The following is a 21,568-nucleotide window of genomic DNA, read 5'->3' on the forward strand; positions in this document are numbered from 1 at the left end:
TGGAGCAGTAGCACCATTACTGACCGAGTTCTGAAGGGCATAGCTGCTGGACTGGGCCGATGGCAAGTGATAGGAGAACCTACAAAGAAAAACATCCTCGACCTTGACCTCATCAACCTGTCTTCACAGATGTGCCTATCCATAGCAGTGACAACTTTGTCCTTATGGAGACAAAATCCCTTCTCTGCACTCCAACTTGTGTGGCACGATCACTGTGCTAAATGGGATTGATTCAGATCTAGCAATTCAAAACTGTGCATCCATGAGGTGGTTTTGGCCATCAGCAGCAGCAGAATTGTTTACATCCGCAATCTATAAGTTTATGGCCTGGCATGTTCCTGGATTCTAGCTCTTAACCCTGGCTTAATGAAGAGTGTAGAAGAGCCTGCCAGGAGCAGCAGCAGGCATACCTGAAAATAAACTACCAACCTGGTGAAGCTAAACAGCAGAAATAGCATGCTGTACAATCCCAGAACCAGCAGATCAGATCAAAGCTCTGTAGTTCTGCCATGTTGAGTCATGAATTATGGTAGCAATTAAACAACAGGAGGAGGATGCTCCAAAAATTTGCCCACCTTCAATGATGATGGAGCCCAGCATGTTAGCGCAAAAGACAAGATTGAAGCATTTGCAACCATATTCAGCCAGGAGTGCTGAGCCACTGATCCTTCTGAGCCTTCTCCTGAGAGCCCCACCATCACAAATGCCAGACTTCAACCAATTTGATTCACTCCATGTGATAGCAAGAACTGGATGCGGCAAAGGCTAGGGGCCCTGACAACACCCTGGCTGTTACTGCTGAAAACCTTATATATAATATATATATATATACACATATATGTATGTGTGTGTGTGTGTGTGTGTGTGTGTATATATATATATATATATATCATACACACATATATATGTGTATGTGTGTATATAAAAATATACATATATATGTGCTCTCCACTGTTACGACACAGCAATTGTAAAGGCTGAGTTACTTAAAATCCCATAGCCTATATTTTCAATTAGTATGTTTGAGATGCAGCTCTGAAGAGGTTTTTTAATATACATTTAATTAAATATTTATCAAATTAACAAGAAAGTAAACACATATACATTCACATGCCTACAAATTGCTACCATAATAACTATTAAACAAATCCCCAAATTAACCACTCCCAGGTAAATCTTTACCAAGGCAACAATAACCCATAGACTTTAAACAGACACCAGGCAAAGCACTAAGATAAAAACAAAAACACTGCGGATGCTGGAAATCCAAAACAAAAACAGAATTACCTGGAAAAACTCAGCAGGTCTGGCAACATCGGCGGAGAAGAAAAGGGTTGACGTTTCGAGTCCTCATGACCCTTCGACAGAACTTGAGTTCGAGTCCAAGAAAGAGTTGAAATATAAGCTGGTTTAAGGTGTGTGTGTGGGGGGCGGAGAGTTAGAGAGAGAGAGAGGTGGAGGGGGGGGTGGTGTGGTTGGAGGGACAAACAAGCAGTGATAGAAGCAGATCATCAAAAGATGTCAACGACAATAGTACAATAGAACACATAGGTGTTAAAGTTAAAGTTGGTGATATTATCTAAACAAATGTGCTAATTAAGAATGGATGGTAGGGCACTCAAGGTATAGCTCTAGTGGGGGTTTTTTTTAAAGTAATGGAAATAGGTGGGAAAAGGAAAATCTTTATAATTTATTGGAAAAAAAAAGGAAGGGGGAAACAGAAAGGGGGTGGGGATGGGGGAGGGAGCTCACGACCTAAATTTGTTGAATTCAATATTCAGTCCGGAAGGCTGTAAAGTCCCTAGTCGGAAGATGGGGTGTTGTTCCTCCAGTTTGCGTTGGGCTTCACTGGAACAATGCAGCAAGCCAAAGACAGACATGTGGGCAAGAGAGCAGGGTGGAGTGTTAAAATGGCAAGCGACAGGGAGGTTTGGGTCATTCTTGCGGACAGACCGCCGGTGTTCTGCAAAGCGGTCGCCCGGTTTGGTCTCTCCAATGTAGAGGAGACCACATTGGGAGCAACGAATGCAGTAGACTAAGTTGGGGGAAATGCAAGTGAAATGCTGCTTCACTTGAAAGGAGTGTTTGGGTCCTTGGACGGTGAGGAGAGAGGAAGTGAAGGGGCAGGTGTTGCATCTTTTGCGTGGGCATGGGGTGGTGCCATAGGAGGGGGTTGAGGAGTAGGGGGTGATGGAGGAGTGGACCAGGGTGTCCCGGAGGGAGCGATCCCTACGGAATGCCGATAAGGGGGGTGAAGGGAAGATGTGTTTGGTGGTGGCATCATGCTGGAGTTGGCGGAAATGGCGGAGGATGATCCTTTGAATGCGGAGGCTGGTGGGGTGATAAGTGAGGACAAGGGGGACCCTATCATGTTTCTGTTTCCCCCTTCCTTTTTTTTTCCAATAAATTATAAAGATTTTCCTTTTCCCACCTATTTCCATTATTTAAAAAAAAACCCCCACTAGAGCTATACCTTGAGTGCCCTACCATCCATTCTTAATTAGCACATTCGTTTAGATAATATCACCAACTTTAACTTTAACACCTATGTGTTCTATTGTACTATTGTTGTTGACATCTTTTGATGATCTGCTTCTTTCACTGCTTGTTTGTCCCTACAACCACACCCCCCCCTCCACCTCTCTCTCTCTCTATCTCTCCGCCCCCCACACACACACCTTAAACCAGCTTATATTTCAACTCTTTCTTGGACTCGAACTCAAGTTCTGTCGAAGGGTCATGAGGACTCGAAACGTCAACTCTTTTCTTCTCCGCTGATGCTGCCAGACCTGCTGATTTTTTCCAGGTAATTCTGTTTTTGACCAGGCAAAGCACATTTGATCTTACAGATTCAAAATGAGGTCCCTTGCAATTTGGTTCCTTTGCAAACAGTTGTAGGGCTTACAGGCTGTTCAGATCTTATGTGCCTCTGACCTGCACCCACAAGTTCCTCTCGGATTATACCTAGCTTTCCCTTTGAATGTAAATTTTCATTGTATCACTAGGCTTTTGAACTCCGCCTCTTTTGACAATAAAACCTCTTTCATAACTCCAATTTCAATAGTAATATGAACACATTTCTTGGTGTTTCCCAGCAAGGTGCAAGATTTTACTCCCTCCTTTTGAATGGTTTATTCACAAATGCAAATATACTCTTTGTCTTTTAACTTACTGTTCACCCAATAAACATCTCAAATCTAGTATACATCAGAGCACCCAGACTATCTGGCTTTAAACCAAATAAGTCACACACACACACACCCGTAGACACAGACCCTACTACGAATCCAATTTAAAAATAATTTCCAATAACATTATATGCATTAATATCTTTTACACCACAGAATTGCAGTCTTTATAGGAAACATTCCACAATCACTCTGCTTCCAATGGGTTCAATTCTCCCAATTTTGCTGAGTCGTAACACCCCTTTTCCGCTGATGGTCCTTTCCCTCTGTCTCCTGAGAATTGGTGAAGCGACTTTCAGCAGTAAGGCCAACTCTGATAATTCTTTCTCCCAGCCTCACCATGGCTAATCTTCCAGTCTCCTTAAATTACTGCAGGTTCTTTCTCTTCAGCCAGCAGACAAGCTTTCCCCAGCATTCTGCCTAGAAGCTAACAGATAAAACAACCTCTTCCCTCTGCAGAACGCAGCAGTTGTGATGTCTGTCCCTCTCTGCCTATGGAATGGTGGCCGAGTTGGTACTATTGATAGAGTTGATCTGCAGATTCTTCTTGGGTGGAAACTTAAAGTTTATTTATAAGATACTCAGCAGCAACTATATGTGTGCTTTCAATCTTTACACTACTCATTCTGAGGTGGTCTGTGCTACTCTCCTATTGGTTACTGAAGATCATGTGATCTTTAAGCATTATTCTTAAAGGTACATTACACTAAACAAAACCATAATTACTATATTCCTCCCCCTTTAACTTGGTTATACGTATATTTACAAGTACAACATTTTTTAAGACAACACAGTATTTACACTGGGTAAGGAATTTACAAGTTCAGCCTTTCAGGTGGTTTCCTGATGTGTGTGGAACATTTCAGCTCCACAACTTCTGAAGCATTGTCAGGAACCTCATTTTCCGGAGTTGGCTGAGCATCAGGTACTTCGGTGGGCACCTGCAGTTCTGTATCCTCAACTCTTACAGGAACATCAGACGTGTCTGTTCTGGGCTGAGTACTCTCAACACGGAACACTGACCCGGTCATGAACGCTGATGGAACCAATTCTTGGTGATTTGTTTCTCTCTTCCTTAAATGATCCACATGTTTCCCGATAATCCGGCTTCCACCTCTACTTGGTAAGGTAGAGGTCCAGACACTGCACTTATTTCACCCGGTAACCACTTTATTCCTTCTCTGAAGTTCTTCCAAGTATACCATCTCTCCCATGGTAAATTTCTTCTCACGACTATGCCAGTCGTGTGTAATTTTCTGGCTTCCCTGACTCCTTTCCATCTTCTGTTCTAAATTCAGCATTATTAAGCTCGATCTTGTCCTGAGATGGAGTTTCAACAACTCTGCAGGTGTGACACCTGTTGCTGTGCGAGGGGTAGTCCTGTAACGAAAACGAAAGTGTGCTAACTTGGTTGATAAGGAGCTGCCAGTTAGCTTTCTCGTGCCTGCCTTGAACGTTTGAACCGCCCTTTCGGCCAGTCCATTTGAGGAAGGGTCGTACGGTTTTTATATGAGTGATACCATTGAGGCTGATAAACCGTTGAAACTCAGCACTCGTGAATGCCGTGCTGTTATCAGAAATGACTACTTCTGATAGTCCATGAATGGTGAAACTTTGACGTAGTTTATCAATTGTAGCAGTCAATTTTGGTGACTTCACATCATGTGTGTGCAACCATTTTGAATGGGTATAGACAATGAGCAGCAACATTGTTCCCAGGAAAGGTCCCACATAGTCAATGTGTAACCGCACCCTGGGTCTGCCTGGCCTCTCCCAGTGGTGTAACAGAGCTGTTGATGGTAACTTCTGCAGTTGCTGACAATTGCACACATTTCTTCACTAAAAACCATCCATCCCAGGCCACCATAGGTAGCTGCGTGCTATGGTCTTCGTTCAGGAAATTCCTGGATGTGCGCTGTGTAGTTTATTTATAAGTGGCTCCCTTCCCTTTGGAGGAACTATCACTTATGCTGCCACAATAAGATGCCATCCTGGATGGTTATTTCATGCCTTCTGTTGAAGTACGGTTTCATTTAGTCAGATACGGGCTCCTGTGACCAACCATGAAGCAATTGTTCTCGTACTTGAGATAGGCCTGGGTCCCGACTTGTCCAGTCTCTGATCTGTCGAGTGTATACCGGCGAAGAATCTAAGAAATTTAACAATAAAACAAGTTCCTGTGGAACTGGGACATGCTTATCATTTTCTTGTAAAGACAAATGACTAAGTGCATCGGTGTTTGCGATTTGATTACCAGGACTATGTACAAAAGTGTATTCATATGCTGCCAAGATTTAAGCCCATTGTTGTATTCTTGCTGATGCTATGGGTGGTATAGCCTTGTCCTCACTAAACAATCCTGGCAATGGTTTGTGGTCTGAAACGATTGTAAAATGGCAGCTGTGTACGCACTGGTGAAATTTCTTGACGTCAAAGATGATGGACAGGCCTATTGCTATCTGCGAGTATCCCTTTTCCGCTGTGGTGAGCATTCTTGATACGTAACCTATAGGCCATTCCTTCAATGTCCATCAATGAGCGAGCACTACTCCCACTTCGTAGGGAGATACATCACATGTCAGCACCAATTCTTTTGTCTGGTCATAATGCACTAATGATGAGTGCACCAAATGTTTCACCTTTATGAAAGCTTCTTTCTGGGGCGCCTCCCAAGACCAATGTTGGTTCTTTTTGAGTAGAGAATGCAGGGGGGCCAGCACCATGGACAAATTGGGTAATAACTGTCCATAATAGTTAATCATTACTAGGACTGATTTGAGCTCTGAGGTGTTCTTTGGCCCAGGTGCCTCTCTTATGGCTCTCATTTTCTCCTCAACCGGGTGGAGGCCCTGTGAATCTACCCGGTGATCCAAATAGATTACCTCCCTTGTTTGGAACATGCACTTTTTTTTTAAATGCATTGCAGATTGCAAGAAACATTTCTAAGTTTGCCAAATGCTCTTTTTCAGTGAACCCTGCCACCAATACTGTAGTCTAAATAGATTACAACCTGGGGCAGTCCCTGCCGTAAGCTTTCCTTTGTTCTCTGAAAGATGGCACAAGCTGAAGAGACACCGAAAGGCAATCGTTTATATTGGTACAACCCTTTGTGGGTATTAATTGTGACAAATTCCCAGGAGGCATTATCTAACTCTAGTTGTTGGTAAGCATGACTCATATCAAGCTTCGTGTAGGTGGATTCACCTGCCAGCTTGGCATTCAGGCCTTCAATTTTTGGAATGGGGCGCCTGTCTGGCTTAGCTACTTTATTAACCGTCAATTTGTGGTCTCCACAAATTCGGACGCTTTGGTTGGGTTTGAGCACAAGGACTGTGGGTGCTGCCCATTCTGAAAACTATACAGGTTGTATAACGCCCAGTTTCTCTAGTCTGTCCAGTTAATTGTCGACTTGTTCTCTTAATGTGTGTGATATTGGTCTCGCATTCATGAATCGAGGGGTTGCTTCCAGATCCATGTGAATTTTTGCCTTCATCCCCTGGATCTTCCCAGGTTTGTCCTTGAAGACTGTGGCATACTTTTGAAGTAGCTCTGGTAACCCATTTACTCTCAACTGGAAAATTTCAGCCCATTCTAACTTATTCTCCTTTAGCCAGTTTCGCCCCAGCAGGTTTGACCCCTCGCCTGCTACCACCATCAAGGGTAGCTTTGCCAATTGGCTTCCATAATGGACAGCTACTCTGCTTATGCCTTTGACTTGAATGTCTTCACCCATATATGTTTTTAGTTTGGCAGTTGTTTCTTCCAAACTTAATTGATGTTCACCATTATTCAGATATCTGAAGGTATGTTCCCCAATTACTGTAGTGGAAGCTCCTGAGTCCACTTCTATTCTAACAGGTCTGCCATTTACTTTCACTGTGATAAATATTGGTTCTGTCTTTCCAATTTTCAGATTAAACAACAAATAAATGTCAGAATTTTTTGTTTCAGGCTCTTCTACATTGTAGATTTCATTGGGCTTCTTCTTTTGTTTACAAGCCTGCTTGAATCTTTCCTTGCACTCTCATTATCTGTCCATTTCTGTGACAATAATAGCATTCTATTCTTTTAAACTGCCAGTCGTTAAAAGACTTTGTTTCAACCTCTATTGAAATTATTCTTTGATTTTGCTGTTAAGTTATTTTTACTTACTCTCGCCTCTTCCCACCCTTTTTGGCTGGGGCTTCCCTCCCAATGTGGAGGACGGTACCATTTTGCACAACCTGTATTGCTTTTGAATCTCTTACTGCACTTTCCCTGGCCAGTGCTATCTCTAGCACCTTCTTAAAATCTAAATTCGTTTCAGACAATCTTTTATGAAGAGTGCCCTCATTCACACCACACACTAAACGATCTCTGAGCATATCGTTTAGAGACGTGCAGAACTTACAATGTTCTGTTCACTGCTTCAAATTTGCCACATAGCATGCAATTGTCTCACCCAGGGCTCTATTTCTCGAATCTCTGTATCATCACTGAATGCTTTGGTTGAAAATGACCCTTGAAAAGGTCCACCAATTCATCGCAATTTTTCGAATCTGGGGCACTGGGTACCATCAAACTTTAAATGAAACCATAGATTTTGCACCCACAAGTGTTTAAGAGGATCGCTCGCATTTTCTTTGCCCCCATAATCTCATATGCTTGAGAAAAGAACCAGAGATGTTCTATGTAATAAGACCAATCATCTGTGGCTGGATCGAAAGGATCAATTCTCCTGAATTGTGGAATTTTGAGAGGGGATACCATCTTCAATTCTAGCAGAGCTTTCTACCTACAATCACTGGGTGAGGCACAATGCTGATTTCTTTTCAACTTGATTTCTTCTGTTCAATTCTGTTTTATCCTTGTTGCCAGTTTGTTGTGAGTGGTGGCCGAGTTGGTACTATTGATAGAGTTGACCTGCAGACATTTCTTGTTTATTTATAAGGTACTCAGCAGCAACTACATGTGTGCTTTTAACTCAAACTCCTATTTCTACACTACTCACTTTGAGGTAGTCCACACGACTCTTCTATTGGTTACTAAAGATCATGTGATCTTCCTTAACATGCATTATTCTTAAAGGTACATCACACACACAATAAAACCATAATTACTACACTATCCCTTTCTCTTTGTTCGCTGCCCACATTGTCCACCGCCCACTCTGTCCACCCAGGATTTTTTAATCAAACTGCCTTGGAGTCTACAATCTACAGAAAAGCAAGAACAACTGCCTTAGAATCTGTAAGTGTCCCCTCAGCAAAACTGCTGCCTCTCTTTGCGTTCAGGTGTGAAATACATTTCAGTAGCATTTGCACTGGTCCCCATGGTAACCAGGCCCCACAGACCGGTTGTTGGACAGAACTTGTATCAGTTCACATTGCTCCATTTTACCTTGCTTTAAAGAGACAGTCCAAAATATAATTATCTTATAAAACCTCACATTTGTAACATCATTCATCAATAATCTGCTCATGAGTTCTCAGTTTTGGTTCCCAGGACCACCCTGCTCCAGACCTCATTACAGCCTTGACATTAAGGCAGCATTTGACCAAATGTGGTATGAAGAAATGCTAGTTAAATTTATGTTATGGAAATTTTTTGGGTGGTTGGGAGATTTGACACTGGTTGGGACCATACCTAGAACAAAGGAAGAAAGTTGGCGTTTTAGAGACCAATCACCTCAGTCTTAAGCCATTGCTGCAGGAATTCCTCGGGATAGTGTCCTCAGCCCAGCCATTTTAAGCTGCTTCTTCAATGATCTTCCCTACATCATAAGGTCAGAAATGGTATTTTTGCTGAAGATTGCACAATGCTCTGTTTTCATGACTTCCTCAGATAATGAAGCAGTCCGTGCCTACAAATAGCAAGGCTTGGACAATGTTCAGGGTGCCCTGATGTCTGGCAAATAGCATTTGTGCCTTCAAGTGCCAGGCAATGACTACCTCCAATAGGACAGAGCCTATCCACTTCCCCATGACATTCAGTTATATTGCTGATGCTGAATCCCCAGCATCAACATCCTGGAGGTTACCATTGGCCAGAAACATGATGCACAAATACTGTGATTACAAGAGCAGGTCAGAGGCTGGGTCATGAGTAATTCACCTCTACCACCATCCCCCTCCCCATCTCCCCCATTCCCAACCAAAAGCCTGTCCACCATCTACAAGACACAAGTCAGGAGTGTGATGGAAAACTGTCCACATACCTGATTGCAGCACCAACAACACTTGAAACGTGACACCGCTTGGGACAAAGTAGCCCACTTTATTGGTACACTATCAAACATCAAATATTCCACCACCAACACTGCAGGATGCATTGCAGCAACTCACCGAAGCTTCTTCCGCAGTACCCTCCAACACTGTGGCCTCTATCAGCTCAAAGGATAAGGTCAGCAGGTGTGTGGGAATACCTCACCTGCAATTTGCACTCCATTCAAACTTGGAACCATATCAAAGGTTCCTCACTGTCGCTTGTCAAAATTTTGGAATTTCCTATCCTAACGCCACTGTGGCAGCACCTTCACACAGATTACAGTGGTTCAAGAAGGTGACTCCCCACCACCTTTTCAATTAGGGATGGGCAATAAATGCTGGCCTTGTCAGTGACATCTGCCTCCCAATATTTCTGGTACTCCTCAGTTGATCTGTTCGGAGGCTTGAGAAGGGGCAGTGTTGCTTCCTGATGGGTTGGGATAACTGGTGTAATGTCTTGCAAGTCCAGTGTTAATGGAGACTAGAACTTGAACTGTGGACTCCTTATGGAAAGTTTACCAGAAACATTATTGTAATAAAGCATACTTTGTGTGTAAGCAACCTTTTGGAAATTAATAAACTGTTCTTATTAGCATACTATTTATTTTATCTAGATCTTTATTTCCCATTGATGCTGTAACATGGCTGATGTTGCCAAAAGACTGCAATTTCTCAAGAATTCAGCTTTTCAGCTGAAGGAAACATGCCCAGCGGAGGCACGCTACCTCTTGTAAGTAATGTACAGTTGGGTAATTTTAATCAACTTCTTTCATTGTTGCTGTTACCATATTACTGATCAATTGGATCTAAGAGTGTAATGTGGAGATTATGTCCTGCCAAACTGAGACTTTAGATAGATCCACCTTTGGGGGGCTGACCAGATAATTTGCAAAGAAGTATATTTATCATGATGGTCATGCCAGTCTATTCATAACACCTGTTTTTAAATTGCTAAAATGTTAAACAAATACCTTATGAATTGAAACTGATTTGTGTTGGCAAACTGTGATTTTGATATTATAATTCTTTCTACTTTCATTTCCCCTTTTCAATCCTTTATCTGCATTATTAGGATCTTCAGTAGTCACTTGTGTTTGGGAGAGAGCTCCTAGTACAAGGGAAATATGTAAGCAGTCTCCATGCTTGTAATAATCACCATTTAAAACTAAAGGATAAATTAGTTTTAAACAAAATCTTGACCACATTCGTACAAGGGAACAGTGCAAATCCAATTTTGTTAATTTTTGAGGAATGTTTCCATAATTCAGTCATGAGTATGTCAATGTTACCCCCCGTGACTTCTATTAATGACTTTAGCTGCAATGTATTTTAATCTACTCTTTCATTATATGGAGATGTGGAGGCTGTGTACAGATAACTTCTTTAATCTGACATGAAGGGGATGGTTGAGATTTACTGGGGATTCTGAATCTGAGTGAGCCCTCAAGAATTACTTCTGTTTGTTTCAATTTGCTCAGACCAGAAGAAAAGTTTGCCTTCCTCATGGCTTTGGGCATCACAGAAATTGAAACACTTGAATCAGCTTTGGAGAAGAGAAAAAAGTGCTGTTTCATTTCTGGTTCATGCTTCTTCCTACCCAGCTCTGAGTGTTGCAGGGTGCTGGGCAGCTGAAGATGTGCATGTTATTTTTGGCTAGGTTGAGTTAATGCAGCTCATGTGGCTACTTTTCAAAGTAACTTTTTCCTTTCAGCTGAACGGGAAGTTTAGTGGCATAGTTATTCTTGTTAAATCCTGTTGGATAAAATATAATTTTCAGCCTGTAGAATTCTTTTAAAGGAATGGAACTACTATTATCTTGGCTTGACTAAAGTTTTCTAAACCAAAACTTTTGTGAGTGGGTACTTAGGAGCTTAGATTGTCCTCAAATTTCATTTTTCTATAATGAGGCATTATATACAGGTTCTTCCTTTACTGCTTTTATAATTCATCCATGTCTGCTGATTAAAAAATGCATTCTGATGTTTACTACTTATTAAAAAATAATCACTGACCTCCGGTTCTGGCTGTGGACCTTCCCCATTGGTTTAAGATGATCATAGGGCAGCAATACTGAAGTTGCATTGTTGGGTTTTATGGGCCAACCTGAAGCTCAGCCCACCTACTTCTTGTGGCCAACTTATATGGCACTACCAGTCCTTTGCCTCCAGGGCCAGGGAGTCTGTTCATTTTTAAGGTGATGTTTTCCCTGCCTGTTATAATATAAATGGAGCATTACCAAAGCAAAAGAAAACTAGTATAAAAGCAAAAAACTGCGGATGTTGGACATCCAAAACAAAAACAAAAATACCTGGTAAAAGTCAGCAGGTTTGGCAGCATCTGCGGAGAGGAACACAGTTAATGTTTTGAGTCCGAATGCCCCTTCAACAGAACTAAGTAAAAATAGAAGAGAAGTGAAATATAAGCTGGTTTAAGGGGTGCGGGACAAGTAGAGCTGGATAGAGGGCCAGTGATAGGCGGAGATAACCAAAAGATGTCACAGACAAAAGGACAAAGAGGTGTTGAAGGTGGTAATATTATCTAAGGCATGTGCTAATTAAGGGTAGAAAGCAGGACAAGCAAGGTACAGATAACCCTAGTGGGGGTGGGGTGGGGTGAAGAAATCAAAAAAGGCTAAAAGGTAGAGCTAAAACAATGGTTGGAAATACATTTAAAAATAATGGAAATAGGTGGGAAAAGAAAAATCCAAATAAATTATTGGGGGAGAAAAAGAGAGATCGGAAAGTGGTTGGGGATGGAGGAGAGAGTTCATGATCTAAAATTGTTGAACTCAATATTCAGTCCAGAAGGCTGTAAAGTGCCTAGTCGGAAGATGAGGTGCTGTTCCTCCAGTTTGCGTTGAGCTTCGGTGGAACAATGCAGCAAGCCAAGGACAGACATGTGGGCATGAGAGCAGGGTGAAGTGTTGAAATGGCAAGCGACAGGGAGGTCTGGGTAATGCTTGCAGACAGACCGAAGGTGTTCTGCAAAGCGGTCACCCAGTCTGCGTTTGGTCTCTCCAATGTAGAGGAAACCGCATTGGGAGCAACGAATGCAGTAGACTAAGTTGAGGGAAGTGCAAGTGAAATGCTGCTTCACTTGAAAGGAGTGTTTGGGCCCTTGGACGGTGAGGAGAGGGGAAGTAAAGGAAGTAAAGTTGCATCTTCTGCGGTTGCATGGGAAGGTGCCATGGGAGGGGGTTGAGGTGTAGGGGGTGATGGAGGAGTGGACCAGGGTGTCCCAGAGGGAACGATCCCTGCGGAATGCCACCGGGGGGATGAAGGGAAGATGTGTTTGGTGGTGGCATCACGCTGGAGTTGGTGGCAATGGCGGAGGATGATCTTTTGAATGCGAAGGCTGGTGGGGCGATAAGGGAGGATAAGGGGGACCCTATCATGTTTCTGGGAGGGAGAGGAAGGCGTGAGGGCGGATGCACGGGAGATGGGCCGGAGATGGTTGAGGGCCTTGTCGACCACCGTGGGTTAAGGAAGGAGGAAGACATGTCAGAGGAACTGTTTTTGAAAGTGGCATCATCAGAACAGATGCGACAGAGGTGAAGGAACTGAGAGAATGGGATGGAGTCCTTACAGGAAGTGGGGTGTGAGGAGCAGTAGTCGAGTTAGCTGTGGGAGTCGGTAGGCTTGTAATGGATATTGGTGGACAGCCTATCACCAGAAATTGAGACAGAGAAGTCAAGGAAGGGAAGGGAAGTGTCAGAGATGGACCATGTGAAAATGATGGAGGGGTGGAAATTGGAAGCAAAATTAATAAATTTTTCCAGGTCCAGATGAGAGCATGAAGCAGCACCAAAGTAATCATCGATGTACCGGAGAAAGAGTTGTGGGAGGGGGCCGGAGTAGGACTGGAACAAGGAATGTTCCACATACCCCATAAAGAGACAGGCATAGCTGGGGCCCATGCGGATACCCATAGCCACACCTTTTATTTGGAGGAAGTGAGAGGAGTTTAAGGAGAAATTGTTCAGTGTGAGAACAAGTTCAGCCAGCTGGAGGAGAGTAGTGGTGGATGGGGATTGTTTGGGCCTCTTTGAGGAAGAAGCGGAGAGCCATCAGACCATCCTGGTGGGGGATGGAGGTGTAGAGGGATTGGACATCCATGGTGAAGAGGAGGCGGTTAGGGCCAGGGAACTGGAAATTGTTGATATGATGTAGGGTGTCAGAGGAATCATGGATGTAGGTGGGAAGGGACTGGACAAGGAGAGAGAGAATGGAGTCAAGATAGCAAGAAATGAGTTCCATGGGGGAGGAACAGGCTGACACAATCGGTCTGCCGGGACAGTCCTGTTTGTGGATTTTGGGTAGGAGGTAGAAGCGGGCTGTCCGAGGTTGGGAGACTATCAGGTGTGGAGGGAAGATCTCCAGAGGAGATGAGGTCAGTAACAGTCCTGGAAATAATGGCTTGATGTTCAGTGGTGGCGTCATGGTCCAGGGGGAGGTAGGAGGAAGTGTCTGCGAGTTGAAGCTCAGCCTCTGCGAGGTAGAGGTCAGTGTACCAGACAACAGCACCACCCTTGTCAGCGGGTTTGATTACAATGTCAGGGTTGGACCTGAGAGAACGGAATGCAGCAAGTTCAGAGAGAGACAGGTTAGAGTGGGTGAGAGGAGCAGAGAAATTGAGACAACTAATGTCACGCCGACAGTTCTCAATAAAAAGATCAAGAGAAGGTAAGAATCCAGAGGGAGGGGTCCAGGTGGAGGGAGAATATTGGAAGTGGGTAAAAGGATCCAATGAACGGGGAGAGGACTCCTGCCCAAAGAAGTGAGCATGGAGAAGAAGGCAGCGGAAGAAGAGTTCAGCATCGTGCCGAGCCCGAAATTCATTGAGATGAGGGCATAAGGGTATGAAACTAAGTCCTTTGCTGAGCACTGAACATTCAGCGTCGGAGAGAGGAAGGTCAGGGGGTATAGGGAATACACGGCCGGGGCTGGGATTGGAAGACGGGATGGGGACAGAGGGACAGGCAGGGGTGGAGGGTCCTGGATGGGTGTGGGTGTCGATGAGTTGTTGGAGCTTGTGTTCCTTTGCACCTGAAAGAAAGAGACAAAGTTTCTTGTTGAGGCGTCGGATGAGACGAAGAATAAAATGAAACTGAACGCACAGCTTTGAAAAAGGGTGCGGCGGTGCTGCTGGAGGGAGAGGTCGATTGTGTTCATATGGCGGCGCATTGGCACTGAGTGTGGATCTCAGAATGCGACGAGAACAGCAGTCCGAGGAGCGTTGTATGTCCTGGAGATAACTGTAATCCTGGGTGGGTCCGAAACATGAGGGATGGAACTTCAGTTGAAACCTAGTATAGCTTATTCAGATTTTGGATGTTTAGTGATCTATTATTATTATATTACCTTAAGCTTTTCTGTGATTTATTTTGTGAAATCGTATTTATATCATTCTATGTAGAATATATTCTTGAAGTGATTCGAGTGCAAAGTACTGTGGATGCTGAAAATCTGAAATGAAAACAGAAAATGCTGGAAATGCTCAGGTCTGGCAGTACCTGTGGCGAGGGAAACAAAGTTAATGCTTCAGGTCAATGACTGTTTGTCATACATTTCTCTTTGCACAGAAGCTGCTGGACCTGCTGAGTGTTTCCAGCATTTCCTGTTTATATATTAAAAGTCTGGTTTAAATAATTTTTGATTTTTTTTTTCATTTTCCCTTTTAGATGGACACATCAGTCTGTAACAGGTCAGTATAAAAAACTGTGCTGCTTCATTGTTTGGATCAATATACAGATTTTGGACTAACTTTTGTTAACCATGCCTTTTTCTTGCAGGTATGAAAGTTAAACCAGAAGGAGTCTGCAGCCACTGCTTCGAGTGCTTTCTTCCTGGAAACCACAGAGTGCGACTGAAATCCAAAAAGAGGATGAAGTGGCAGATAAAAAAGCTACTGCAATGTGAAGCAGCCGATTGGAAACTTAATCTCAAACAAGTACGACAGCTGCAGAAATACAGAAACTCGAGGAGCATATTGGTAAGGTTTGACACAATCCTGTCAATGTGTAAGAAAAGCTGCTGTCATGTTTACCCTGATTTTTCTTTCCCTTTTCATTGTATCTCTGAGCTTCAACATCCTAGAGTAAATTATGGCCTCCAAGTCACATAGAGCTTGTCAGCTATTGAATTAGGATAATGTCCAATAACACATTCTTATATATACTTGAAAGCCATGTGCCATTTGCAACCACTGCAGAATTCAGTGATTGTAACTGTGGATAAAAGGGCCAAAGAAGGATTTTATTTCTGGAGCCTCTTTTTGTTATTTCTATGTGCAAGATGCTGCAGGTCATTGTGCTGACCTACTATAGGGAGGGGCTTTGAAAAAATTCACTTTGGGAGCTATATTTTGTGTAAATTTTTTATTTGCTCATGTGATGTGGGCATCATTAGTAAGGCCAGCATTTATTGCTCATCCCTGATTATTCTTGAGAAGATGGTGGTGAGCCGTTGCCTTGAACCACTGCAGTTCGTGTGATGTGGGTACACCCACTGTGCTGTTAAGAAGGGATTTTGACCCAGCAACAGTGAAGGAACAAATCAGGAAAATGTGTGACTATGAGGGAAACTTACAGATGGTAAGTGTTACCATGCACCTGCTGCTCTTGTTCTTCTTGGTTTCCCAAGACAAATCACAGGAAATTTGAAAGATTTACAAATATATAATAATAGAAGATCAGTAAAAGTTCCAGAATCTAAATGAGAGATCACTTCTGGATTTGTAGCTGCTCACGATGATAGGTCTACCATGCTGTTGGATCTGAATGTTGTGTTGTTTACACTGAGCAATCCAGATGGCTGTAGAGAACCGCATGCCTGTTATCAATTGTATCCTTTTGTTTGCCTGTATACAATAGTGACTGTAATGCTAAAGGTAATTTATTGGACACGGAGCGCTTTGGGACAAACTGAAGATGTGATATGGCGATATTTAAATGAAACTTCTTCCTTTCTGCTGTCGCAAGTGTAACAGATGACATCAGGCCTGTTATAACCTTTTCTGTTGGGAAAATACTGTAAAATATAAAGTAATTTTCAACTTCATATCTGGCATGAAGGACATACCAGCTACTTGGACGTACGATTTTCTGACCATCATCTTAAATGGTCAGAAGAATATTCTTTGTATATTATGTTATAACAAGTTGCAACATTGCATTCATTTTTCATTGGTTACAATAATGAGGAAAGGAAAGAATTGACAGCTTCCACTACTTTAGGAGGTATGATCTACAAATTCTTTCGGTTCCATTTTCCGATATTTACTGCGTTCAAGTAATCTAGTGTATCTGCATGCAGACTCAGGAATACTTCTGCTGTCTGAGCATCCTGCTCAACAGATTCTTGGGTCCCTGAGATATTGGGTGACCAATCTTTGTTCTTTTACTTTTCCTGGTTTGGTGTACTCTGCCTTTCTGGATCCTGGCGTGATCCACCTCATGTCTCCTCTCTACTGGTCTTTCGGTACCCTCTCTCCCACCACCCCTCTCACTACTTTCTGACTCTCACTGTCCAGTACTTAGTTTCCATGTTTCAACCTTATGAAGATTTCTGGGCCTGGATGCATGGACGAGGCCATCTCTTACCACTTGTTTGTACTCTTTACTGCTTGTGTCCCTGTACAACAGTCCAACCTCACTTCTCTAGATAAAAGTCATCCACAAATCACTTAGCACTGCAGTATCGAGCTCCCAACTGCCTCGTCTTTCACCCACTATCTGTAATAACAGCTGTCTTGTTGATTTTTTGAACCACTTGATTACCACATTCATCCTTGTACCCAACAAAACTGTGTCTCCCATCCCAATCATTCCACTTGGTACAGCCCCCCTTTTTCATTCCCTCATCAATAGACAGAGCAAAACAATTCAATAATCAACAGATCAAAGAAAAGCTCTGCAGACCTGCCACATCAAATCACAATGGTGATGGACAACTAAATAAGTTACTGGAGGAGTAGACTCCACAAATGCCCCCATTGTCCATGATGGGGAAGCCAAGCACATCATTTGTAACCACCTTCAGCCAGAAGTGCCGAGTGGTTGATCCATCTTAGCCTCTACCTGGGGTCCCCATCATCAAAGATGCCAATCTTCAGCCAATTGGATTCACTCCACGTGATATAAAGAAATGTTTGAAGGCACTGATACAACAAAGACTATGGGCCCTGACAATAGCTCAGCTGTATTGCTGAAGACTTGTGCACAAGAACTAGCCATAGCCCTGACCAAGTTGTTCCAGTGCTACTGCAGCACTGGCAACTACTCAACAATGTAGAAAATTACCCATCTATGTCCTCTCCACAAAAAGGAGGACAAATCCAATCTGGCCAATTACTACCCCATCAGTCTACTCCCAATCACCTACAAAGCGATGGGACATGTCATTGACGATACGAACAAGCGACATTTATTCAGTACCAACTGGTTCACCGTTGCTTAGTTTGATTTCCAGAAGGGTGCTGGGCTGCAGATCTCATTACAGCCTTGATCCAAATATAGACAAAAGAGCAGAATTCCAGAGGTAAGGAGAGTGTGACTGCCCTTGACATCATGGCGGCATTTGACCAAGTGTAGTATCAAGGAGCCCTAGCAAAACTGAAGTCATTGGGAATGAGGGGAAAATATTCTCCACTGATTAGAGTCATACTTGGAGTCAAAGAAACATGGTTGTGGTTGTTGAAGGCCAATCATCTCATCCTCAGGACATCACTGAAGGTGTTTCTCAGGGTAGGCCCAACCGTCTTCAGCAGCATCATCAGTGACCTTTCCTCCATCATAAGGTCAGAAGTGGGGATGTTTGCTGATGATTGCATAGTGTTCAGTACCATTTTCGACAACTCAGATACTGAAGCAGCCTGCATGTGGCACGACCTGACAACATTCAGGCTTGGGATGATAAGTGGCAAGTAACATTTACATCACACAGATGCAAGACAATGACCATTTTCAACAAGGCAGCATCAAGGTTTCTCCCCTTGATGTTTATGTTTAATGGCATTACCATTGCTGAATCCCACAGTATCAACACCAACATTGACCAGAAACTTAACTGGACCTGCCATATAAATACTGTGGCTACAAAAGCAGATCAGAAGCTGGGGTGGGGAGGCGATGGCAGAGTGGTATTGCTGCTGGACTAGTAATCCAGAGACCCAGGGTAATGCTCTGGGGACCTGGGTTTGAATCCTGCCATGGCAGATGGTGAAATTTGAATTCAATAAAAATCTGAAATTAAAAGTCAAATGACATTGTCAATTGTTGTTAAAAACCCATCTGGTTCGCTAATGTTCTTTAGGTCCCACTGGCAGGACAGACCAAGCAGAGGTGGCGGCACAGTAGTATACAGCCGGGAGGGAGTCGCCCTGGGTGTCCTCAACGTTGACTCTGGACTCCATGAAGTCTCATGGCATCAAGTCAAACATGGGTAAGGAAGCCTCCTGCTGATTACCACATACTGCCCTCCCTCAGCTGACGAATCAGTGCTCTTCCATGTTGAACATCACTTGGAGGAAACACCTGAGGGTGGCAAAGGCACAAAATGTACTCCAGGTGGGGACTTCAATGTCCATCACCAAGAGTGGCTCAGTAGCACCACTTCTGACTGAGCTGGCCGAATCCTAAATGACAGCTGTTAGACTTGGTCTGCAGCAGGTGGTTAGGGAACCAACAAGAGGGAAAAACATACTTGACCTCATTCTCACCAACCTGCCTAACACAGATATATCTGTTCATGACAGTATTGATAGGAGTGACCACTGCACAGTCATTGTGGAGATGAAGTCCTGCCTTCACATTGAGGACCCTCCATCGTATTGTGTAGATTTCAAACAGATCTAGCAACTCGAGTAGCAGCAGAATTGCACTTGAACACACCTCATGGCCTAGCATATCCCCCACTCTACCATTACCATCAAGCCAGGGGATCAACTCTGGTTCAAAGAAGAGTGCAGGAGGGCATGCCAGGAGCAGCACCCGACATACCTAAAAATGAGGTGTCAACCTGGTGAGGCTATAACACAGGACTACTTGCATGCCAAACTGCAGAAGCAACAAGTGATAGACAGAGCTAAGTGATCCCACAAAAAATTGATCAGATCTAAGCTCTGCAATCCTCCCACATCCAGTTGTGAATGGTGGTGGACAATTAAACAACTCACCGGAGGTGAATGCTCCACAAACGTCCCTATCCTCAATGATGGAGGAGCCCAGCACAGTAGTGCAAAAGATAAGGCTGAAGCATTCGCAACAGTCTTCAGCCAGAAGTGCTGAGTGGATGATCCATTTGGCCTCTTCCGGAGGTCCCCAGCATCACGTTGTCAGCCTTCAGCCTATTCGATTCACTGCACGTGATATCAAGAAACAGCTGAAGGCACTGGATACCGCAAAGGCTATGGGCCCTGACAATATTCCGGCAATAGTACTGAAGACTTGTGCTCCAGGATTTGCCGCGCCCCTAAACTGTTCCAGTACAGCTACAACACTGGCATCTACCTGGCTAAGTGGAAAATTACCCAGGTGTGTCCTGTACACACAAAGCAGGACAAATCCAATTACTGCCCCATCAGTCTACTCTCCATCATCAGTAAAGTAATGGAAGGGGTCTTCAACAGTGCAATCAAGCGGCACTTGCTTAGCAATAACCTGCTCACTGATGCCCAGTTTGGGTTCCGCCAGGGCCACTCAGCTCCTGACCTCATTATAGCCTTGGTTCAAACATGGGCAAAAGAGCTGAACTCCCGAGGTGAAGTGAGAGTGACTGCCCTTGACATCAAGGCAGCATTTGACAGAGTGTGGCATCAAGGAACCCTTGCAAAACTGGAGTCAGTGGGACTCGGGGGGAAACTCTCCGCTGGTTGGAGTCATACCTAGCACAAAGGAAGATGGTTGTGGTTGTTCGATGTCAGTCAGCTCAGCTCCAGGACATTGCTGCAGGAGTTCCTCAGGGTAGTGTCCTCGGCCCAACCATTTTCAGCTGCTTTATTAATGACCTTCCTTCCATCATAAGGTCAGAAGTGGGGATGTTGGCTGATGATTGCACAATGTTCAACACCATTTGTGTCTCCTCAGATTTTGAAGCAATCCATGTCCAAATGCAGCAAGACCTGGACAATATCCAGGCTTGGGCTGACAAGTGGCAAGTAACATTCATGCCACACAAGTGTCAGGCAATGACCATCTTCAACAAGGGAGAATCCAACCATCACCCCTTAATGTTCAATGGCATTACCATCACTGAATCCCCCACTATCAACATCCTGGGGGTTACCATTAACCAGAAACTGAACTGGACTAGCCATATAAATACTGTGGTTACAAGAGCAGGTCAGAGGCTAGGAATCGTGCGAGGAGTTACTCACCTCCTAACTCCCCAAAGCCTGTCCACCATGTACAAGGCATAAGTCAGGAGTGTGATGGATTACTCCCCACTTGCCTGGATGAGTGCAGCTCCCACAGCACTAAAGAAGCTGGACACCAACCAGGACAAAGCAGCCCACTTGATTGGTACCACATCCACAAACATTCACTCCTTCCACACAGTAGCAGCAGTGTGTACCGTCTACAAGATGCACTGCAGGAATTCACCAAGGTTCCTTAGACAGCACCTTCCAAACCTATGACCACTACCACCAAGAAGGACAAGGGCAGCAGATTGATGGGAACACCACCACCTGGAGGTTCCCCTCCAAGTAACTCACCATCCTGACTTGGAATATATCACCGTTCCTTCACTGTCGCTGGGTCAAAATCCTGGAACTCCCTAAACAGCACTATGGGTGTACCTACACCACATGGACTGCAGCGGTTCAAGAAGGCAGCTCACCGTCATCTTCTCAAGGGCAACCAGGGATTGGCAATAAATGCTGGCCCAGTGAATGAATAAAAAAAAAATCACCTCTTGACTCCCCAAATCCTGCACACCATCTACAAAGCACAAGTCAGGAGTGTGATGGAATATTCTCTACTTGCCTCAATGCTCACAGGTCCAACAACACTCGAGAAGCTCGACACCTTCCAACACACAGCAACTAGCTTGATCAGAACCTCATCCCCCATATTAAACATCAATGCTCTTCACTACCAGTGTACAATGGCAGCAGTGTTGTACTATCTACAAGATG

General features: G+C 43.9%; 1 protein-coding gene across 3 annotated transcripts in view; it reads left to right on the forward strand.

The window, feature by feature from the left end:
* The window catches only part of c3h18orf21 (chromosome 3 C18orf21 homolog), a 103,064-nt gene that overhangs the window by 41,375 nt on the left and 40,121 nt on the right, over positions 1-21,568 (forward strand). For all 3 annotated transcript variants that reach the window (XM_041184123.1, XM_041184124.1, XM_041184125.1), the window contains 3 exons: positions 10,048-10,163; positions 15,114-15,136; positions 15,225-15,424. In XM_041184123.1, the coding sequence (XP_041040057.1) occupies positions 10,075-10,163; positions 15,114-15,136; positions 15,225-15,424 (312 nt within the window). In that variant the 5' untranslated portion in view covers positions 10,048-10,074. The remainder of the gene's footprint in view (positions 1-10,047; positions 10,164-15,113; positions 15,137-15,224; positions 15,425-21,568) is intronic.

Source organism: Carcharodon carcharias, chromosome 3 (assembly GCF_017639515.1).
Source record: "Carcharodon carcharias isolate sCarCar2 chromosome 3, sCarCar2.pri, whole genome shotgun sequence".
NCBI lineage: Eukaryota > Metazoa > Chordata > Chondrichthyes > Lamniformes > Lamnidae > Carcharodon > Carcharodon carcharias.